At 45.1% G+C, this 21,574-nt stretch overlaps 1 protein-coding gene across 1 annotated transcript; it reads left to right on the forward strand.

Moving 5' to 3' along the window:
* The first annotated feature begins 1,990 nt into the window (after window positions 1-1,990).
* MPZ (myelin protein zero) lies at window positions 1,991-17,857 on the forward strand. Its single transcript, XM_033135805.1, is given in 6 exon segments — window positions 1,991-2,209; window positions 10,688-10,854; window positions 12,039-12,252; window positions 13,226-13,361; window positions 14,570-14,627; window positions 15,271-17,857. Coding segments are annotated over 6 exon segments (906 nt in total). The 5' UTR covers window positions 1,991-2,139; the 3' UTR covers window positions 15,532-17,857.
* Window positions 17,858-21,574: the final 3,717 nt, after the last annotated feature.

Here is a 21,574-nt window from a genome sequence, read left to right on the forward strand (position 1 = left end):
GAAAACCGCGGCCTGTCAGTGTGTAGAAAATACTGAGCTAAATGGAGCAATGGTTTGACTCTGTATAAAAGCAGCTTCCAACGTTCCTAGCCTGTCTCGTTCCCTTGCCTTTCTGATGTCCTGCCTTGGACCCAGCCGTCCTTGTTGCAGCACCAAGCCTCAGAACCGCCCACTTTGGACTGCTTAGCCCAGCTGGAAAAAAAAATCAAAGTTTCCTTTGTCAGTCCAAACTCAGTCGCCCCAGCTTTGTGGAATGTTGTGCCTACAAGCACAAGCAAGGGATCTAGATCACACGGAAAGCACGGCTCATGATCAAGGCTTCGAGGGATCAGGGAGTGATCATGCGCTTCGGGGTTGAGCTTGCCCTGGTGATCCCCGACCCATTCATCTTCCCCACAATAAAAGTCTATCTAAAAGCTTCCAGGACCTCTGTAAACACCATATATTTAAAGCATATTCCACTTCCCCAAAGAATCCTGGGGACTGTAGTTTGTTATGGGTGCTGGGAATTGTAGCTCTCTTTGGGGGTATATGCCAGCTCAGGATTTTTGCAGGGTGTATTTTAAACGTATCTTAAAAGGACTCTGGGAAAGTAGGTGGGCGGGTGAGCATGTGCCAAAACTAGCCGATATTTTGTGGGATTAATTTTGAAGTAACTGCTGAACAAATGTCAAACAGACCAATGTCAAGCAGATATCAGTCAGATGAATAACTGCACAACTTTCCAAAGACATCTGAAAGCAGCCCTGTATCATTAAGTTTTTAGTGTTTGATGTTTTGCTGCGGTATTATTATGTTGGAAGCTAGGCTGCATAAATACTAAATTAATATTATTATATTAAATGTAAATTTTGCATTTGCTGCTGCACCCAGTTCTGCCTTTGGCCCCACCCACCACTGACATGTGGCCCCACACAAGGGAATGTGGCCCTCAGGGTGAATAATCCAAGCCCTCACTGCTTCACTCCTCAGCAAACTGGGTTGTAGAATCAACACCATTCATGGTCTGACTGCACTGGCAGCCAGTTTCCAGGCCCAGTTCAAAGGGCTGGTTTTGACCTATGTGGCTCAGGACTCCCAATACCTCAAGGGCCGCCCCATCCCATATGAACTGACCCAGATCTCATCATCTGAGGCCCTTCTTCGTGTGCATCCTCTGTGAGAGGTCTAGAAGGTGGCAACATGAGAACGGGCCTTTTCTGTGGTGGCTCCCTGCCTATGCAATGGTTTCTCCAGGGAGGTTTGCCTGGTGCCATCATTAGACGCCTTTAGGTGCGCAGAAGAAACATTTATTTCAGACCCTCCAAGAAGTGTCCCTATTTTCCCAGGACTCTCCCGTATTTACAGAAGCTGTCCTGGTTTCTGATCCCGGAATGTCCCGCTTTCCCTTAGGACACCGCTATTTTAATCAGAGAAATGCTGGAGGGGATGTTATTTTGTGCCAGGCCTTTGGTTTGTAATCGTCCGTGGCCTCCTTGAGTTGGGTGGGGATGTTTTAATCTTGCCGTTTAAAAGTAGGGTTGTCTTTGTTTGTCTTTTTCGTCTGAAAGCATCATGTGCTCAGTTGTTTTACACATTGTAAGCCGCTTAAGTTAAAAAAGTGACCAATAAATTTAATACATAAGGAGAATTATAAGAACGACCCATTGGGAGGCTGAAGAGAGGGATGCAGGGCTTTGACCAGGCTGTTCCACTGTTCTTGCCCTGAGGCTTCATCTCCTCTGGCATTCCTTCTGGAGGCCGTGACATCGCCTACACCTCAGCCGAGAATGCGGCTTGACAATGGCCGCTCTTTTGCCCAGCTATGTCGCCGGAGCGTGTGGAGCAACATTTAACGAGCCAGCGGGCATAAATGCGCCCTTTTCACTTTTGTTCCGCTCTGGCTTGTTCTTCCCCCTTCTTGGCTCCAAAGCACCCCACCCCACCCCACGAAACTGAATGCCAGGCTCCCATTGGCTCGCCGTTTCTGCCGAGACGGCATCCTTCCCGAGCCGGCCAGGTTCTTAAACCAAGGGTGCCACCCTCCGAGGCACCCATCACCAAGGAACCGCCGTCTCCTCCATCACCAACTCTTCCCCTCCATGTGGCTGTAGGGATTGTACAGTAACCAAAAAAGAAAGAAGAGAGGGGGGCAAAGCCATGGGGACCCCAGGCAGCTCAGGGAGGGAGAGAGCCCTTCTTCTGCTCACGGCACTGGTTTCGACAATGGGTAAGTCACTGTTTCGATGGGAAGGGGTCGTGGTGGTCATCTAGTCTGACCCCAGCGGATTGATGCAGAGGTAAAGTTTCTCTGGCAGGTGGCCGCTGGATCTCTGCTTCTGTACCTCCAAGCGAAGGAGTGTTTGCCGCTTGTTAGGAAACCTAGGAAGGCGGCTGCCTTATAGCGAGCCAAAACACTGTTCCATCTAGCTCAGTGCGATCTACACTGACTGGCAGAGTCTCTCCAGGGCTGCAGGCATCGGGACACTCCCGGGGACTGAGCAACGGACAAGTCTTTTACCTATACAGAGATACTGGACAGTCCCCTTTGCAACTCCTCTTAATAACCATGGGGAAGGAGGGAGAAGGTGGTGGTCATCAGGAGAACTCAAATGATGAGGTGTTCAGAGGTAGACTGCTTCTGAGTGAGGAGGCTCCATTTTGCTATCGCAAGGGGCCTGCTCCCCTTGATTGTGATTCAATTTAGTGTGGGCCACTGGACTTGCGTTCAAATTCCACCGTGGCTATTGTGCAGAATAGTCGCTCCTTACGAACATACGGGCTGCCTTGTCAATTCACGCAGCTCAGAAACGGGGAGCCTGGGGCTCTGCAGACGTTGTTGGAGTACAACACCCATCATTCCTGACCATTGGCCATGCTTGCTGGGGCTGATGAGAGCTGCTGATAACAACATCTGGATGCTCACAGCTTCTGCAGACTAGAACAGTGCTCCCAGGAGCAGCCAGCCAGATGTGACAATGGAAGGGCATTGAGGCAATGGCTTTCCCTTCTTTCCTCCCCTCACATAAGCTATTCAGAGATAGACTGCCCCTGAACCTGGAGGTTTCACCATTAGCTGTGATTGCTCATGCTAATTCTGATTCTGTACACGGAGCACCTGTTTAGCTATTACGCCAAGTAGATCTGTGTATTCTCTGTGATTTTCTCTAATCCTTTTCATTTATTTTTTTCTGTTGTTGAAAATGTTTGCGGCACTTGGGGGGGGGAATACTTAAGTGATTTTAATCTTATATTTTAATCTTGATGTAATCTGTAACCAAAACAGTAATATGTGTAGCAGCAAAAATAAGAAGTTTCATCCAATGCTAGTCCTCAGAGTAGACTCATTGAAGTGAACTGACTGACTGACTGACTGACTAACTAACTAAAACTCATTCATTTCAGTGGGGTTGCTCTGAGTAGGACTTAGATACAGCCCAATGATAATAACTAAACCCAACTCAGAGTTGACCCATTGAAATCAACGACCATGACTATCTTAATTGGTTTTAATAGGTCTAATCATGTCGAAAAGAGTTCCACAAGCGAAATATGTATTGTATCTATCCTGAAACTACTGTTCATCTTTTTTTGGGGGGGGAGGGGGGGAATCCTGGTCTGGGTGCCCCATATTTATTGCTACTTGTGCCTCATAGTGGTAGTCTATAATGTGGTTTGATCTGGGCAGCAATGGTGGGGTGCTGGGGTGATCCAGAGATGATCTCGTTATCTAGGAAAGGAGTTGACAGTAATGGCTTTCTGGATCCTACCCAGCCCTGTGATTTTGGGATGCAACTTTGGCATCCCTGGAAGTCCAGGATGGTGACTCAGTATTAGCATGAGATATAATAATAATAATAATAATAATAATAATAATAATAATAATACTTTTATTTATATCCCGCCCTCCCCGGTCGAAGTTGGGCTCAGGGTGACTAACATCAGATATATAACATTAGTATAAAATCAAACAATTAAGTTGCCTCCTAAAAACAGGTCAAAATCAAATTAAAGTCTAATTAGATGGCTTTCCGCAGGGTTAGGGTTAGCATTATATGTTTTGTCACTATTTATACTTTGAAGCCTAAAATCCCAGGGTGCTTTCAGATTACCTGTTCATTGAACAAACACCCTGATTTGTTTTCAGGGTGGATAGCAGAGGGTTGGCCTAGATGACCCTCGTGGTCCCTTCCAACTTTACAATTCCACAATTCTATGATTTGGCACAGGGACAGAAATTGCCCAAATACCAATCATTTTCCTTCTTTTTTTTAAACAGCCACAAAGACCTATTGCAGTCGTAACTTAAATTGCTTCCATCTCAACTGAGAAGTGTGTTAGAAGAACAAAGTGATGCATTTTATATTGCTCTGGGACCTCTTTCCATTCTCTTTTGGAAAATCAATAGTGTGTGTGCGTGAGAGAGTGAGTGCAAGCAAAGCAAGCCATTAGGAAATACATGTCCTTTAACTGTCCCCGACCTCCTGACAAGGAGGATGGCCAGACTTCCGTGTCTGACCTGAAGTCTCCAGGTTTGCCTGGCCTCCTCTATGTGGCAGGTGGAGAGACTCAATCTCCAGGTGTGTGTGGTGTGCCTTTAATAATAAAACATGTTTGCACTGTGCATGCAGCTTGCAAGCTTCAGCCCAGAAGGAGCTGGCTGCAAATTATAGCAGAGACTCTGTTGGGGGTGGGGGTCTGCCCTCCTTTGCTCCCCTTTCCCAATTAACCTCCGTCTCCAGGGCCTGCCCCTGTGACGTCACCAGAAGCCATCCCTAGGTCTCAGGACTGGACCCTGAAACCACCAGGTGCTCCTAACCTGGCAACCTTACTGACAAGTTCAATTTATACATGATTGTGGTCTCCTTGGCTTTCTTGTTTTTTTTTCCAGTCTCCAGTTGGATGGAGCTCTAAGATTGCCCCCCCCCCTTTTTTTGCTGCCTGAGCAAGACTTTGCATGGTGAAGAGGATGTGCAGAAGGCCCCCAGGATTTTTTTTATTTAATAAAATGCAATATCCTACCCTTTGGTTCGGTGGGAACGTGCCTCTGCTGCCACCCCCCAGTGTGGTTTACGGTTATGACAATTTAAAAATAAGGAAATTAGAAAAAAACCACGTGGCACAATGCAGTCTAAACACAGCAGTGGACTCAAGAAACAGAAAATGTGGTGGGAGGGGAATCCGCACCCCCTCCCAAATAATCTTGGGAACTGCAGTTTTCCCCTAACAAGAGTTTCAATTCCCAACACCCTCAACAAACTAGTTTCTAGAATTCTTGAATATGTGTGCGCTTTAAATGTATGGGGTATGCAGACATTAACAGAAATATAGAAAGCTGGCTTTTCCCGGTCCATTTTTCTCATTCCTGTCTGCACTGACTGGCAACAGCTTTTGTGCAGGGAGTTTTTCCCAGCCCAACCTGGAGATGCTGAGGATTGAACCTGGGACCTCCTGCATGCTAAGTGGTAGCCCTGCCACCCAGCTATATGGCTGTTCCTTCAGAATGGAATGTGAAAGATCAGTGGGACATAAGAAGCTTGCCCTTTCCCGAGTTGGATTCTTTCTCCATCTATCCCAATATTGTCTACTTTGACTGGCAGCTGCACTGCAAGGACCTGGGTTTGAGAGGGAAAACGCATCAAGCGACAGTACTTCTCGGGAAACAACAGGCTCGATATGGATTTGTGGCAAATGTCACATGTCAGCAGCTTCAGAAGGCTAGGAGTGTGAGTGCGCTGAAAATGGCGTTAAGTGGCAATGTGTAGACTGCCTAGAATTAGCAATCTCGGCCTGCCATTGCCTCTGGCGCCACCTACTGTTGGGCTCCCTGCTTTCTGCCCTGAAAGTCCCAAAGGTTCAATAGCTACCATTGACCACAAACAAGCTACAATAGCTATTGGTTACAATAGAACACTTTCCCCCCAGTCTAATTTCGAGGTGGGAAGAGACAGGGAAGGACTCTGGAAGCTGCAGCTATAAGCAGCCACTGCATTGAGCCAGACAGGAGGGTCTCAGGCTGGTCTGCAAAATTCCATGTCCTGAGTTCTGATTGTGTTGTTGGATGTAAAGATCAGGTTGCATAATGGCAGACTTTTCCTTGACTCCTAGCTTGGGAGAAAGGAAGGATATAAAGACTAACAACAACAACAACAACAACAACTGGGAAATAAGAAGTCTATCTGCTTACATATATACTGCATAGTTCTGTAAACTTAATTACATTTTATTTGTTATTTTGTTATTGTTGTTTTCCTCGGCTTTTGTTTTTTATGTATTTTCCTCCTTTTCATTTCCCCCCCTCTTTTCTTTTTTCATATTCACTTTCATTCACTCTAAAAATTTCAATAAAATTTACAGGTAGGCAGACATAAATTGGACGGTGCTGTTAACCATTCTACAAAGAGACATAAAATGCCTCCTTTTTCAGATTGCACATGGCTGTATACACCCTGCCCATATAAAGCACTTGACTTCCCCCAAAGAATCATGGGAACTGAAATTTAGCTTTTACAGAGCTAGTTCCCAGCATCCTTAGCAAACCACAATTTCCAGGACTCTTTGTCAGAAAGGCATGTGCTTTAAATTGACATACCACCCCCAGTAAGAAAGTGTTTCTTGGGCCACAGTTATACTAGTTTCCGTCTAGTATATGCAATGTAGCAGTTTTGAACTACTGTACACTCCATATTCCCTGTACAGGGTGAGAAATGTGCAAATGTCTCCACTAGCAACTTTAAAAATATAGTAGTTAAGGTGCACTAGACAATTTTGTAAAGTTCATCTTTCCTTACCAAGGAGAAATAGGTTACTCGTAAGAATGTTAATATCTGAGGGAGGGAGTGTATTTATTTAATGTATTTCTGTTCTGCACCTTCTGCATAAGTTTCCCAAGGCAATAAGAACATGAGAACAAACTGCGTATGTGTGTCATTGTACGAACTGTGCATTTAATTAGGACATTTAAAGCACATTTCTCCCGACAAAGAACCCTGGGAATCGCAGTTTGTTAAGGATGCTGGGAATTGTAGTTCTGTGAGGGGTAAACTACAGTGGGGGCGCTTTTACTCATAGCAGTATCAGAAAAGTTAAAGCATTATCTAAAGGCAGAGAGAAAAGAGGCTGACCCATAAGACTTTGTGACTCTCTGCTGGTCATTCATTACCCATTTGATGAGTGAATCTTACAAATCGCATATGAACATAAGCAGAGCCTGGTGGATTAGGCCAATGGCCTATCTAGTTCAGCATCCTGTTTTCACAGTGGCCAACCAGATGCCTGTGGGAAACCCGCAATCAAGACCCGAGCACAAGAGCAACTCTCCCCTCCTGTAGTTTCAGGAGCAATTCAGAAGCATTGCTGCCTCCAACTGTGGAAGCAGCAACTGTGCAAGAAGGTAAACGTAAAGGACCCCTGGACTGTTAAGTCCAGTCAAAGGCAACTATTGGGTTGCAGCGCTCATCTTGCTTTTCAGGCTGAGGGAGCCAGTGTTTGTCCACAGACAGCTTTCTGGGTCATGTGGCCAGCATGACTAAACCCCTTCTGGTGCAACGGGACACCGTGATGGAAGCCAGAGTGCACGGAAACGCCATTTACCTTCCCGCCACAGTGGTACCTATTTATCTACTTGCAGTGGCATGCTTTCAAACTGCTAGGTTGGCAGGAGCTGGGATAGAGCAACAAGAAATGCATAATGCAACTGTGGAACTGTGCATTATGCATTTCTGTGGAAATACTGGGAACCTGGTCCTCAGTTTACCTACTAATACCATGCAAGTTTAAATTTCTACTCTAGCCCTTTTGCGTTTTTTACTTCTTTCTTCTTTAGTGGATATGCCACGTACAACTTCTGTTTTTATTTATTTACGTACTTACTTACACTATGGAAACACTAGATATGGCTAGCTTCTGCTTTTGCAATCCCATTCTGTTAAAAAGCCATAAAAATAAATTGAAAATAAAGCTTATTTGGGAGTGAGGTGGGTATGCTTTCTATGTATGGTGTGTTGCAGCCCAGGACTATTTTGTACAAATCCCCTCATCTTTCTGGATTTGGTATTCTAAGCATAGCAATTACGGGCGTCTTAATGATACCATCTGGGATGTGCCAATCGAGACATGTTGTGCAAATAATTTCAAAATGTAGAATTAGGGGCTTTATTTCACTTTACTTGTTTTTTTTACAGTGAGAATTTATTGTGCATTTTAAAACAAGGCCGTTTGGAAAGGTACCACAACAATCCAAACAGGTTCCCACCAAAATTATAGTTGCTGAGTCGTTAAGCTTTGCCAAATTTATGGGTTCCCCACCCCGTGCCAGTTTAATGCAGTATTTGTAAAGAGACAGAGTTTTATGGACCGTACCCAATGAAATTTTGGAGTCAGCCATTTCCAGCTTGGTTTTAGGAAATAAGCAACCACGTTTTCCTCGCATACAAGTACCAGGAAAGTTTTGCTTTCAGTAAAATCCTGAGAAGCAGTAAGCTCAAGACAAAGGCAGGTATTTCTCTACACAGTGTAAAGTGAACCTCAAATTACAGGTCTCCAAGGAAAATGCAGCAAACACACAAGCTGTGTACAGTGGTCTGCTAGGCTTTCTTGATAATTATGTCTATCCTGCCTGCCTGGGACTGCAAAAACAAAACAGAACACAAAACCCACCAGGAAGCCTGTCAGGCCATAATACTCAAGGCTGACGGCCTGCTTTTGGTGTGTTGCAAGGATGGCTCCATGACCAGGTGGAGTCAGATGGCCACCTCAGGAAGTAGGTAAGAATTTCCTGAATTTCCCCAACTGCCCTAAGGGGGTGGCAGGTTTGGTGGAAAACACTGTGACGCCACCTCTGTCAGAACATAGGCTCTTCTGGATGACCTGTCCATCGAGCATCTGTCCTGAGTTGTTTGTGGTGGATGATGTACCAAAACAAGTGTTGTCCCGCCTTTTCCTGCTCACTTTCCTTATGGCAGAAAGTCCAATTTTTGAGGGAAGCAGGTCAACAATAACTGCGTGACTTGAAAGTTGCTAGCCTGTGACCGAATCCCACTCCTAAAATAGCGACAGTCAGAAAGTGCCCTAAGATTGAACTCCCTTTCCAGCCAGCTTCAGTACATGGAAAGAGGGAGAGAGGTGCCATCTTGCCCCTTTGCCTCAGGCAGCAAAAGGCCTTGGCCTGGATCGGATGTGTTCGCACAATATGCAGGCCTGTTTTATTGGCCATGCCGGGGAGAAGAAAAAGAACGGGGACAAAATCTCCTGGCTCAGGGAAATTGCCCGACATGTTGGAATTTGTACCCGGGGGTGGAATGACAAAAAGACGGGATTGTGTGGCATACAATGCCCTCTTTGATTCCAAATGTCACCCTGGAGGCTTCTGGGTAGATCAGCAATGTTCCACAGCCCCTTTTGGTGGCGATGGTGGACCACAGCAAGGTTCTGCAGAAGGAACCTCCTACGCTACAGATGGATGGGCGAGGGGGTGTGGAGACAGGAACAAAGTCTTACAGAGAGCGGTCACACTGGGCCAGTCTCATGAGTCAGAGCCTTGCATATTCTTCCTTCCAAACAAGGGAGCTGTGTACACCTCCACCTCGGGTTATGGGGCCCCGGGATGGCTACTCCACGTAGGTCTGCCTATCACACGCCGGGCCAGAGGAAGCATATGACATGCCTGAGCATCTCTCCAGGTCACCTTGTTTCTGCAGTGATTTAAGAGGGCCGGTCCTACCATTAGAGAGAGTGAACTCACTGGTGACGGCTGATTTCAACTGTCATGAAAAGATGGCAAAATATTAGTGGGATTTTTATTCATTATTATTGGTGTGTGGTTGTTCTTTTTTTTTTTACTGCCAGGGTGGGGGACAAGTCCCTTACTGGCTCTGATACAAAAATTATTTGCCTGGTCTTGGGTAGAAAATGACTTTCCTTACAGGAAGGGAAAATATCAGTTGCTAGGAAAAGTTTTGATGAAACCAGGCTCTCTCTGTGCTCACATCCGCACCACACATTTAAACCACATGACTGCAGTTTGTCAAGGAATCACTCACTCTGAAATATAGCTATAATGGAGAAAATTATGCATAACGTGAGATTTCAACCAGGACTAGAACCCCCAGACACTTTTTATATGCTTTGGCATTATTTTATGGCATGCTGTATAGCAAATCCATTGTTTTAAAGACAACCCATGTCACAAGCCTGGCAAATCTGGAACAAAACTTCATAATTGTAGGGCTGCCATATTTCAAAAAGTGAGAAGTAAGATTCAGGACAAGCTGCTGCCTTCCGGAAATTCTCCCCGGAGGTCACTTCCAACTTTGAAATCCCAGTAATGTCCAGGAAAATCCAGTTGTATGGCAGCTCTAATAATCTGATAGTCTTTACTTGGACTTTAACCCATATGCAACTACACTCACTCTATGTGCCTATTTTATAGTTTTGTTTTTTTATTTTACTATTAATCTATACTTATAATTGTTCTCTCTGCTTCATATGGTTGTACAAGTACAGCAGTTTTGTTTTGTTTTGCTCAATGAATGAGTAGAGGACCACAGTCAAAGATATTCAAGAATGTTTTTGGAAATACTGTATAAATTACCTTACTCTTTAATTTGTTCTTTAGCTGGCAGTGATGTTCCCTGGTTGTTTAATTTAATTTATATTAAATGACGAGGAAAGAGTGCAATACATGTCTCTTATTTTCTCTCCTTTGCAGTGCTAACTCCAACTTTGGCCATCCACGTTTACACAGACCGGGAAGTCCATGGCACAGTAGGCTCCAAAGTTACACTTTCCTGCTCCTTTTGGTCTAGGGAATGGATCTCCGATGACATCTCCATCACCTGGCATTTTCAGCCAGAAAATGGCAGAGACTCTGTTTCGGTAAGCATTTGAAGCATTTATCTGAAGCATTTTTAGCTCATTTTGCTTTTCAGTTTAAGGGGGAGAAGCCTCCTGGAACAGCTTGCAGATATTAGTGATAGTTTAAAAACTGAAACTGACAAATCCGGTAAGGATCCAAGAAAGAACACAACACAATAATCAATTGGGGGGGGGAGAGAGAGAAGGGGGGTGCCTTTTTATTCATTATTGTTGCAACAAAATACAAGATAATGTTGTCCTGTACATTTTTGTTAGGGACTTTCCCCTTATGCCTTTTGATTATATACACAATATACTCAACAAAATAGATTATTACGGCATTATATATGTGCATATATTCCCGTGTTGTGTATTGCAGAACATTTCCAATAAAAATAAAAGGTGGGGAAGGGAGAACCAAAATATTGGTGTAAGACTGTCGCTGCCCATAGATCTACGAAGAAAAAGTGAATGAGGAGGAGGAGGAGGGAAAAAGAGGAAACCCAGGCACTAGATCTTAAATACAGAATTATTGTAATGGCGAGATGGAATAGGAAGATGAAAGGAGAGGAGCTAAACGTTTGTGGTCTGACAGGGGCCCTGAAATCCCATCTTCCTCTCTCTCCTGTGTCGTCATGTTTAGAGATGAGCAAAGCTCTCATTTTCGTTTTTTCGGTTTCTTATTTTCCCATTATTAACATACATGCTTGCCCACAATTTCCCCTGACAGTTTTGCAATGCAATTTTCATTAATATATTGCATTTTTGTACGTTAGTTTTACTATTACTGCATCTTATGCACAATTTACTGTTCCTCTTATTAATATTATGAATTGCTTCCAATGAAGCATCCTGATGCAATTTATGGCATGTAGTTTGCCATGGGTGCTGAGTGTTGTCAGGAGACACCCCCTCCCACAGAGCTACAGTTCCCAGCACCCTTAAAAAAATGACAGTTCCCAAGATAATTTTGGAGGCTCGGCGCCATAACTGTTAAAGTGGCATCAGAGTGTTTTAAATATATGCTGTAGCTGTGATCTAACTGGCAGGGCTTCAGGCTTCAGGAGTCCTTCCCAGCCTTACCTGGAGATGCTGGGGATTGAAGCTGGGACCTTCTGAATGCAAAGCAGCCGTTCTGTCACTGAGCTGCAGCTGTTCCTCCAGGGCACATCCACTCCTTCTGACTGTATCTCATCCCATCTTAGATATTCCACTATGCCAAAGGCCAGCCTTACATAGACGACATTGGACGCTTCAAGGAGCGCGTTGAGTGGATTGGTAATCCTCGCTGGAAAGATGGTTCCATCGTCATCCATGACCTGGAGTACATAGACAACGGCACCTTTACATGTGATGTCAAGAACCCCCCTGACATTGTGGGGAAGTCATCTCAGGTCGTGCTCTACGTCTTTGAAAATGGTAAGGTTTCCCTTCCAGGTGAAATGTCTGATCATATTGGTATGCAGAGCACAGCTTGTGAATCTGGTTAAGAAAGCAGACTTTACCTGCTGCGCTCAAACACAGAGAGATGCTTGTAGGGTAAGAAAATAACACAGCTGCTTATGATAGGAATTACAAAGCTTGGATAGAGAAGTCTACCGGTAGTTCCAAAATGACTAATCTAGAGAATGCAAGGGCAATCATGCTTGCTTTTTCTCTCTCAGATGGTAGATCCAAGGTGACCCCATCATCTTGGTAAGTCCAAGAGAGAAGTGTGAGGAGGAAGATGTTGTAAGCAGGATGCAACCTAAGAGGCACCAGTCGTAGCTGGACTACAACTCCCATAATTCCTTACCATGGTGGCTGGGGCTGATGGGAGTTGGAGTACTGCAACATCTAGAGGGCCACAAGTTCCCCACTTCTGAGTTAGGAGTTGGCCCAGGGGTGGGGTAGAGTTAGGGGGCAGCCGGGAGAGATATGAATGTGTATAAAAGAGTATGAATACTTGCTAAGGAATTAAAACACAGTATATGAAGTCAGAAAACTACTTATAAGAACACTGCATGGATGCTAGGAATTGAACCTGGGACCTGCTGCCTGCAAAGCAGATACAAAAGCCCTTCTCCTCAGCAGCTTAGGCAGCAGCAGAAACTTAAGCAAAGACCTTATGCTAAAGACACATTGCTCTGTCTGAAGAGGAAACCCTGCGGCCAGGGCTTTATAGGGCCTGGAGGACAGTGATTGGCTCTTGTGAGGTCAGCTGACTGATGACTCAGGTGACCCCCTAGAGAACCAAAGAACTCAGCCTGAGAGGCCAGGAGGACCAGGTTTGGCCCCGGTGTTTGGAGGCTCCCCATCCCGGGTGCAGGTGGTGCTTGTGGGCTGGAAGCTCCAGTTCAAGGTCTTTTTCATCTTTAACAGCAAAGTTCTCCCTTCTTCTTCTTCTTTGTAGTACCTACCAGGTATGGTGTTGTGTTGGGAGCCGTCATTGGAGGTGTTCTGCTCGTGGTCTTTGTTGTGTTGGTGATCGCCTATCTCATTCGGTATTGCTGGCTGAGGAGACAAGCCACTCTCCAGCGGAGACTCAGGTAAAGCACCCAGGAGGATGGACATGTCATAGAAGGGCAGAAACCATGAGTGTTGCCCTGGCTGCTATATACACACACTCCTTACTTGTTAAGATTTTTAAGGGCATGGAGAATGCTTCGTTCAGAGACTTCCCTACACTACAGTGCCAGGAGCTGTAGTCAAAGGGATCTATGACATTTGCCATCCCCGTTTATTTAAATATTTATAGACCGCATTATAAATTATTGCAGGGCGGTAGGCAACCTAAAAGCACACAATACTGCAGTAAAAACAATTTTAAAAGTCAAACATAACAGGGAAATCTGGTTGGGAGAGAATCTCAGGTTCAAAAGTCCTGTCCACATAGTACAGTTTCCAGAAGATGTCTCAGAGAGAGGAGGGATGACTCCTGAACAACTTTCTATTAGCAAGGAGTTCCACAGGGCAAGGCCTGCCATACTAAAGTCTTGGTTCTTGGTGAAGCCCAGCCAGACCTCAGGGGCATGGGGGATGCCCAAAATTGCCCCATCAGAATTGTCCTCATTCATAGAGGACAGTCCTCTGTTTTGAAGGAGTCTGTCTGGCACAAGTCCAGTCTAAACATAAAGTCTGATGCTGCCCATCAACCCTTGAGCAGCAGACTGAGCAAGTAGGCAAGCACACAAGTCACCTGAGCCACATTTGCACCATACATTTAAATCACTGTACTGTAATACCACTTCAAACAATCATGGCTTCCCTCCCAAAATCCTGAGAGCTTTTAGGAGACCCCTTCGGCCCCTTGCAGAAATACAATTCCCAGAATGGTTTAATAATCATTCCCTCTTACCATGGAACTATGGGAATTCTATATCTGCAGGGGGAATAAGGGGTCTGCTAACAACTCCCTTAATGAACTACAGCTCCCAGAATTCTTTGGGGGAAGCCATGAATGTTAGAAGTGGTGTCATAGCACTTAATATGTTTGGTGTGAATGTGGCCCTAGTCACACAGGCTTGCACCTCTCCGGGGAGATGTATTTCTAAATAACATTCATTATTTCTAAAGCTGCATCTATGCATACAAATAAGCATGTGGAAATTTTAGGCAAACCTGTATTCTCCTTTTTTTCCTTTGGCAATGTGTAGCCCTTTCCTCGCTTGCACAGAAGCATATCCAATGTGAGGGACCATTCATGCATTCTAGTAAGCACAAAGGGCATGACTTGTTTGTTTCCATTTCATTTCAGTGCTATGGAGAAAGGGAAGTTGAGGCTGGGAAAGGATTCTTCAAAAAGAGGCCGTCAGGTGAGTATGTGTGAGAGAGAGCGGGGAGGAAATGTGTCGGGGGGGGGGGATGAGTGGGAGGGATAATAATATTATGCTGGTTTAAGAAACCTGTGTCATGACCACACACCAAACATTTAAAGGGCATGGCTTCCCCAAAACAATCCTGGGACTCGTAGCTTGTTAAGGGTGCTGGGAATTGTAGTTCCAAGAGGGGTAAGCTACAGTCCCCAGGTTTTTTTTTGTGAGAAACCATGTGCTTTAAATATGTGTTTCAATGTAACACCAATGATAAGAACATAAGAACCTCGGGGATCAGGACAGTGGCCCATCGAGTCCAGCATCCTGTCCTCACAGCAGCCAACCAGATGCCTGAGGGAAACTCGAAAACAGTACTCAAACACAAGAGCTATCTCCTGCCCTGTGGCTTCCACATGCAGAAGTATTACTGCCTCTGACAGTGGATGCAGAGCATAGCCCACTTGGCTAGTAGCCACTGATATCCTCCTGCTTGTTGGCTTCTCAGAGGCATCTGGCCTCTGAGGAAAAGGATGCAGGCCTAGACAAGCAGGCCCACATTTTATGGCTTCCTGCGTGGTGACAAGACTCTCTTAACCCTCCCTGTTTCCCCTCTCCTGCTGAATTCTTCCCTCTGCTCCTGTAGCAACCCGTCCTGTACGCCATGCTGGACCACAGCCGCCTCACCAAGTCGGCAAGCGATAAGAGGTCCAAGAAATAGCGGTTAGCCGGCAGAGAAGGTACCCAGAAGAAGGTGGGCGAGAAGAAGGTCGTCATGACCATCGAGATGGAACTGAAGAGGGACCAACTCGAGGCCGGAGGCCTCAAGCCCGCCGTCAAGTCCCCAAGCAAGAACAGCCTGAAAAACGCCCTCATGAACATCATCAAAAGCGATTCGGAAAAGTGATTGGATACTGAAAAGGTGGCGATGATCCCAGCCCTCCGTCCTGAGGAGAGAGGCCTGGAATAGTCGCCCCTGCATCCAACCCTCTTGGTTTTGTATCCCGCCATGTTCTTACACACTTCATTATAGCCCATCTAGTCTGGGGCTGATGGGATTTGGGCATATTCCTGCCCAGTCTCTGTCCCTATTAAGATGGAGAGCCTTTCGCATCATATACGTATATCCAAAGCATAGGGAATTTGCACCCACCTAAGTGACTTAACATTATTAATAACTCCTAGGACTTTGTGTGCACATTAAAACCATGAGGCAAACTGAGGCAGGGTAATCCTAGGGAACAAACGATGCCCCCTCCCCATTATGAGGTGCCTCTTCTCTTTTAAGCCTAGAAACAGGCTGGTTCAGCATCTTGGAACACCATTCCACCCATGCTTTGCTACTCAGAGTAGACACACTGAAATTAATGACCCTGGTTCATTCATTTCAACAGGTTTACTCTGAGTAAAACTTAGTTGAATACCATGCAGATACTTTTTTTTCTGAGGCACAGGCGACTCTCCTGAGTGACCCAGTCTCGCCACTGTCAACTTCAAGACCTCCATGCGAAAGCTGTAGATAGACAATAACAGACTGGGCTTATTTTCTGGTTTTGTAAATGGGAACCTGGCCTTCTGTTTAGGGTGAACCTTCACCCTAAACTACAGGGGTCCAACTCCCATCAGTCACTAGGCCCGATACGATGCCTTGAGGCCTGGATAGACAGGTGTCCTCCTATTTCTAGTTTCCCTCAAAATCCCCCCAAATATTGGCAAGAAAGACATGCAACCCCCCCCCCCTGACAGGGGTACCTTCTACTGCCCAAACGGCTGTGACACAACCCTCTTCCGCTCGGTGTTTTTCGAGCACAGGTGTATTTTTTTCCTATTTCCCCCCTTTTTAATCCAAGGATCAAATATATATATACGTGTCTCTGAGATTCAGAAGGATGGTTTAGCTCCCTTCCCCAATCGCAGATCACACCATTCCACTTTTGTCTGTTTACTTCAGCTCCTGTTTGGCTGCTTAACAGGTGAAAATGCTAATTTTCCAGAAGGCAAGATAGTATTTTGCTGGCGCTCCATCTCTGCCTAACCTTCGCTCTCGGGCGCCAGCTCTCTTTTGCCCCAATCCTTGCAAAAGCACATCACAGGGCCTATCAATGAAATAAGGCACAATGCATTTGCCACAGAATTTTGCTTTAGACACACTCAGGGGCTCCTGCTTTGAGCGAAGCATCTGAGGAATTTTGGGAGAAGTGAGAAAAACAAAGCACCCCCCAAATTTCCTCAGGGAGGGGGTTTCGCCCATCTCCAGGTTGTCACCAGATTTTGCCCAAAGCTGAATTCTAGGCAAAGGGTGAAGGTTTGAGGGAGGGGGGAAATTATGAGGCTTTTTGATAAGAAAAATGCCTCAGGCAGATTCCCATGCATCCTTATGCCTAATCCCCTTCTCCTTCCCTGCCTTTATCATTGATATTCTGGTTCATTCTGCATCTTCACTAATCCCCTTGAGGGAAATTAAGCCATCCTGGAAACAAGCCTTCTCGACAGTGGTTAAACCTTACAGTGTGATCCTCAACCCACAGGAGGGTTGTTATTAGTTGTTATTAACCACCGATATATTTCTGTTAGTCTCTCTTTCTTCTTCTCTTTCCCCGGTGACCGAACGCCACATGACGTCACACGGTTAATATCTCTTCATATTGAGGCCTCAGTCTTTCACCTTCTATGTCCTCATTTCTTTTTTTTATGATGTGTCCTCCTCTGTTTTCAGATTAACTCTTGTTACCCATGACAACATGCTCCGTAACTTAGTAGGCCCAACGGCCACTAAGTGAGCAAAAAAAAAAGATCTGGAGGCCAATCGTTCTGCTAGGCCAGGAAAACGCCATACTGTTGAGGATGGGCCCCTACCCAAACTTGTACTTGCATTTGGACATATTATTGCATCCTCTGCTATATCGTATCTGCACACTTTCCCCCCACAATGCTTCAGAACCTTCCTTATCAGTTGTGCGCAAGGAATCTAACAACACTGGCAACTGGTAGGGCCTAGCAAATAGATTCGTCTCCATATTTTGTATATAGCCAACCACAAACACACACACATACTTTCTGCGTAGCAGTCAACTGCCTTTGTGTTTTGGTTTTCTTGTTTTTAAATGTTATGTAAGATGGTGTATTTCATTTCCTTTTTTGGGGGGTAGTGGGGCTTTCTCAACTTTGTGTACATTTTCTCAAAATCAGCAGCAACAACCAAAAACGATACATGACACAATTTAAAAAAAAAAGGAAGTTAATAAAAAGACTGACATTTCTATACAGAGATGGTCTCCTTTCTGTTCTAGGATCCATTTCAGCAGCTGAAATGTGTTTAAAGAAGGACCTGGCCACAATAACAACTCTCCCTGCTTGCGTTTCAGGGATATTCAGAGGCACATAGCTACCTCTTGACAGTGGAGGGAGGATATATGTAAGGGTTCTGCTGTGGTTCCTCGCGAGTAAAGAGGCTCGACTTAGGTCCTGTATATTTACAGGTTTTACTGTGGAGATATGTACAGTGCAGAGCTCAAAAGTCCACAACCAGCTTAGTCACTTTCAGATCCCGGAAGTGGCGTTTTTCGGGAGCACCCCCAACATAAGAACTTGGGCACCCCCACTCTCCTCCTACCCTGCTTATGTTTGACACCCCTACGTAATTGGGGCGCTCCAATCTGACGGCCACCACTATATTTTCTGGGAGCCAATTCTATAGTTCAACAATGCACTGTGTGAAAAAGTCGTTCCTTTTGTCTGTCCTGAACCTTCCAACGTTCAGCTCCATTGGTTATGGCCCAGAGTTCTGGTTTTATGAGAGATGAGTCCCAGTATTAAAGGCAGCAGCTAGAAAGCAGGCTCGAGCCAGTGTGGTGTAGTGGTTAAGAGCGGTAGACTCGTAATCCAGGGAACCGGGTTCGTGTCTCCACTCCTCCACATGCAGCTGCTGGGTGACCTTGGACTAGTCACACTTCTTTGGAGTCTCTCAGCCCCACTCACTTCACAGAGTGTTTGTTGTGGGGGAGGAAGGGAAAGGAGAATGTTAGCCACTTTGAGACTCCTTTGGGTAGTGAAAAGCGGAGTATCAAATCCAAACTCTTCTTCTTCTTCTTCCTCGCCACCACTTAAGGGCTCGTCCAATTAGCTCAAACACAGCAGACTTTGCTACGAAACTCTGTCATTTTGTCCTTACCCACAACAACTTCAAATTTGGTGAGGACCTGTTCCTTCAGATCAACGGCACAGCAATGGGCACCCGCATGGCCCCACAGTATGCCAACATCTTCATGGCAGATTTAGAACAACGTTTCCTAAACTCCTACCCACTCAAACCTCTCTTGTACCTGCGTTACATTGATGATATTTTTATTATCTGGACACATGGTCAACAGACCCTGGACACCTTCCACAAGACATTCAATGACTTTCACCCCACCATCAACCTAACTATGAACCAATCTATGCAAGAAATACACTTTTTGGACACTACTATAAAAATACAGGATGGACACATAGACACCACCTTATACCGTAAACCAACTGACCGACAAACATATCTACATGCTTCTAGCTACCATCCCAAACATACCAAACAATCCATTGTATATAGCCAGGCCCTACGTTACAGCCGCATCTGTTCCAACTCTACAGACAGAGACTCTCACCTAAGAGATCTACAGCAAACCTTTTTAGAACTAAAATATCCACCTGATGAAGTTAAACAACAGATCGACAGAGCCAGACTGATACCCAGAGAGAACTTGCTGCAAGACAGACCCAAAAAAGAAAATAACAGAACACCACTAGTCATCACATACAGCTCCCAAGTTAAAACAGTACAACGCATCATCAGAGATCTACAACCTCTCCTAGACAATGACAGTTCTCTTTCTCAAGCTCTGGGAGGAAGACCCTTCATTGCATACAAACAGCCACCCAATCTCAAACAGCTCCTCACCCACAATAATACAAAAACAGGACTCAACATGGACACTGGTACCAGAGCCTGCAATAAACCCAGATGCCAACTTTGCTGCCACATAAACCCGGATAACACCATTACTGGTCCCAACAACATCAAACACACCATCGCAGGACTATTTAATTGCTCATCTTCCAACATTGTGTATGCAATCAAATGCCAACAGTGCCCTTCAGCTCTCTATATTGAACAAACAGGCCAAACCCTACGCCAAAGGATAAATGGACATAAATCTGATATCAGGAATCACAAGACAGAGAAACCAGTAGGAGAACACTTCAATCTCCCAGGACATTCTATAAAAGATCTCAAAGTAGCTGTCTTAATACAAAGAAATTTCAGAAATAGACTGGAAAGAGAAGTGGCTGAATTGCAACTAATCACCAAACTTAAAACCATGGAGAAACCTGGTTTGAACAAAGACATTGGATTCTTATCTCATTATACATAACAAAGCCATCTTTAGCCATCTCACCCCTTGCATTTCCCTGCAAGACTAACTGCAGCCGTTTAGAGTCGTCAACAGGTTTTCCACACTTATCAGCCTATCACCCATTCCCACCACCCTTCTGAGTAATACCCCTCCCCACTCCCCCACTATATTTAAGGATCTGGTGACTTCTGTTTCAGTGTATCTGAAGAAGTGTGCATGCACACGAAAGCTCATACCAGGAACAAACTCAGTTGGTCTCTAAGGTGCTACTAGAAAGAATTTTCGATTTTGTTTTGACTATGGCAGACCAACACGGCTACCCACCTGTAACTAGCTCAAACTAGTTAGTTAACACGGTTATGGGCACTGACTTGATTACATTTAAACCCCCAGGAGTGTCCTATTAGCACATCTAAATGCATTTGCTAGGTAGCTTCAATTAGGAGGCAATTAGCAGAAAACAAGCTCCAAGAGTATCAGCTCCAACTAAGGTTGCCAGCTGCCTCACTTTGCCTAATGGTAGGGTTGGACCTGTGACTGGCAATAGCTCTCTAATGCCCCAGGCCAAGAAAGATCTATCCCATGCAGTTGGGGGTGGGTGGGTTACGGTTGGGAACTATTTTCAGACTGAGGGCCACATTCCCTTCCAGGGGTTGCATGCCAGCAGGAGCAGATCCAAAGGCAAAAGTACTGGCATTCATGTCTCGGAAGACAATGGAGTGTGCCTTTAGGTTGCTAAAGTCAAGATGTTATAGAAAAAAAATGGGGTTTGCTTTCACAGCCCAGCTCTCCATCAAGGGGTGTCCCCTAAGCCCATTATAAGTCAGACAAGAATGGATAGAGGCAGGATTTCGTGAAAGCAAGGCAGATCTTTTATTTTTCTGTTGCATAAGAGTTTCCCACCCCTTGCAAGGAGGTGAGGACCCAGAACAAAGGTGTGTATAACTTTTAAAACTTCAGAAATTGCCCAACCCCTTAGCCAAAGACTACCCAAAAGCATCATGCATATATCACAGAGAGACATTTAAGAGAGTGGCTTATCTCCTGTCTGGGCCATTGAATTACTGGGCAGTCTGGGCCATTCTTTTGAAATGTTAATACCTTAGTTCTTGAATCCAGGTCATAGGACTACCCTATTCACACACAATATATGCCCTTGAAACAGGATTTGTAAGTGAAAAGAAGCATTTGGAGAGATTTTTCTAAGATATTTCCTTCTGCAGAAGAAATATTTGGGGTCATTAAGAGTCAAGATGGTTTCAGGATTGCTGTCTCCTGTACTATTTCAGACATGTGGTTTATGCGTGCACTTCTGAACATTCATTTCATTTATGGCCCCTTGGAATTATTCTAACATATTCCAGTCATGCTAAATCACTCAAGGTGTGGTGGAGAGCTGGTGAGAGGTGCAATTTAGCAAGAGGGAGTGTGGTCTGGGGAGAGTCGAAAAGGCCAGATACAGGGATAAGACTGGAGTCTTCCAACAAAGCAATTTTTTTTATCTCCACTTAAAAAGTCAGAGTGGTAAAGGGCTATATCAGATGTTGGCTGAAGCCC

The sequence above is a fragment of the Lacerta agilis genome, chromosome 17 (genome assembly GCF_009819535.1).
Source record: "Lacerta agilis isolate rLacAgi1 chromosome 17, rLacAgi1.pri, whole genome shotgun sequence".
Taxonomy (NCBI): domain Eukaryota; kingdom Metazoa; phylum Chordata; class Lepidosauria; order Squamata; family Lacertidae; genus Lacerta; species Lacerta agilis.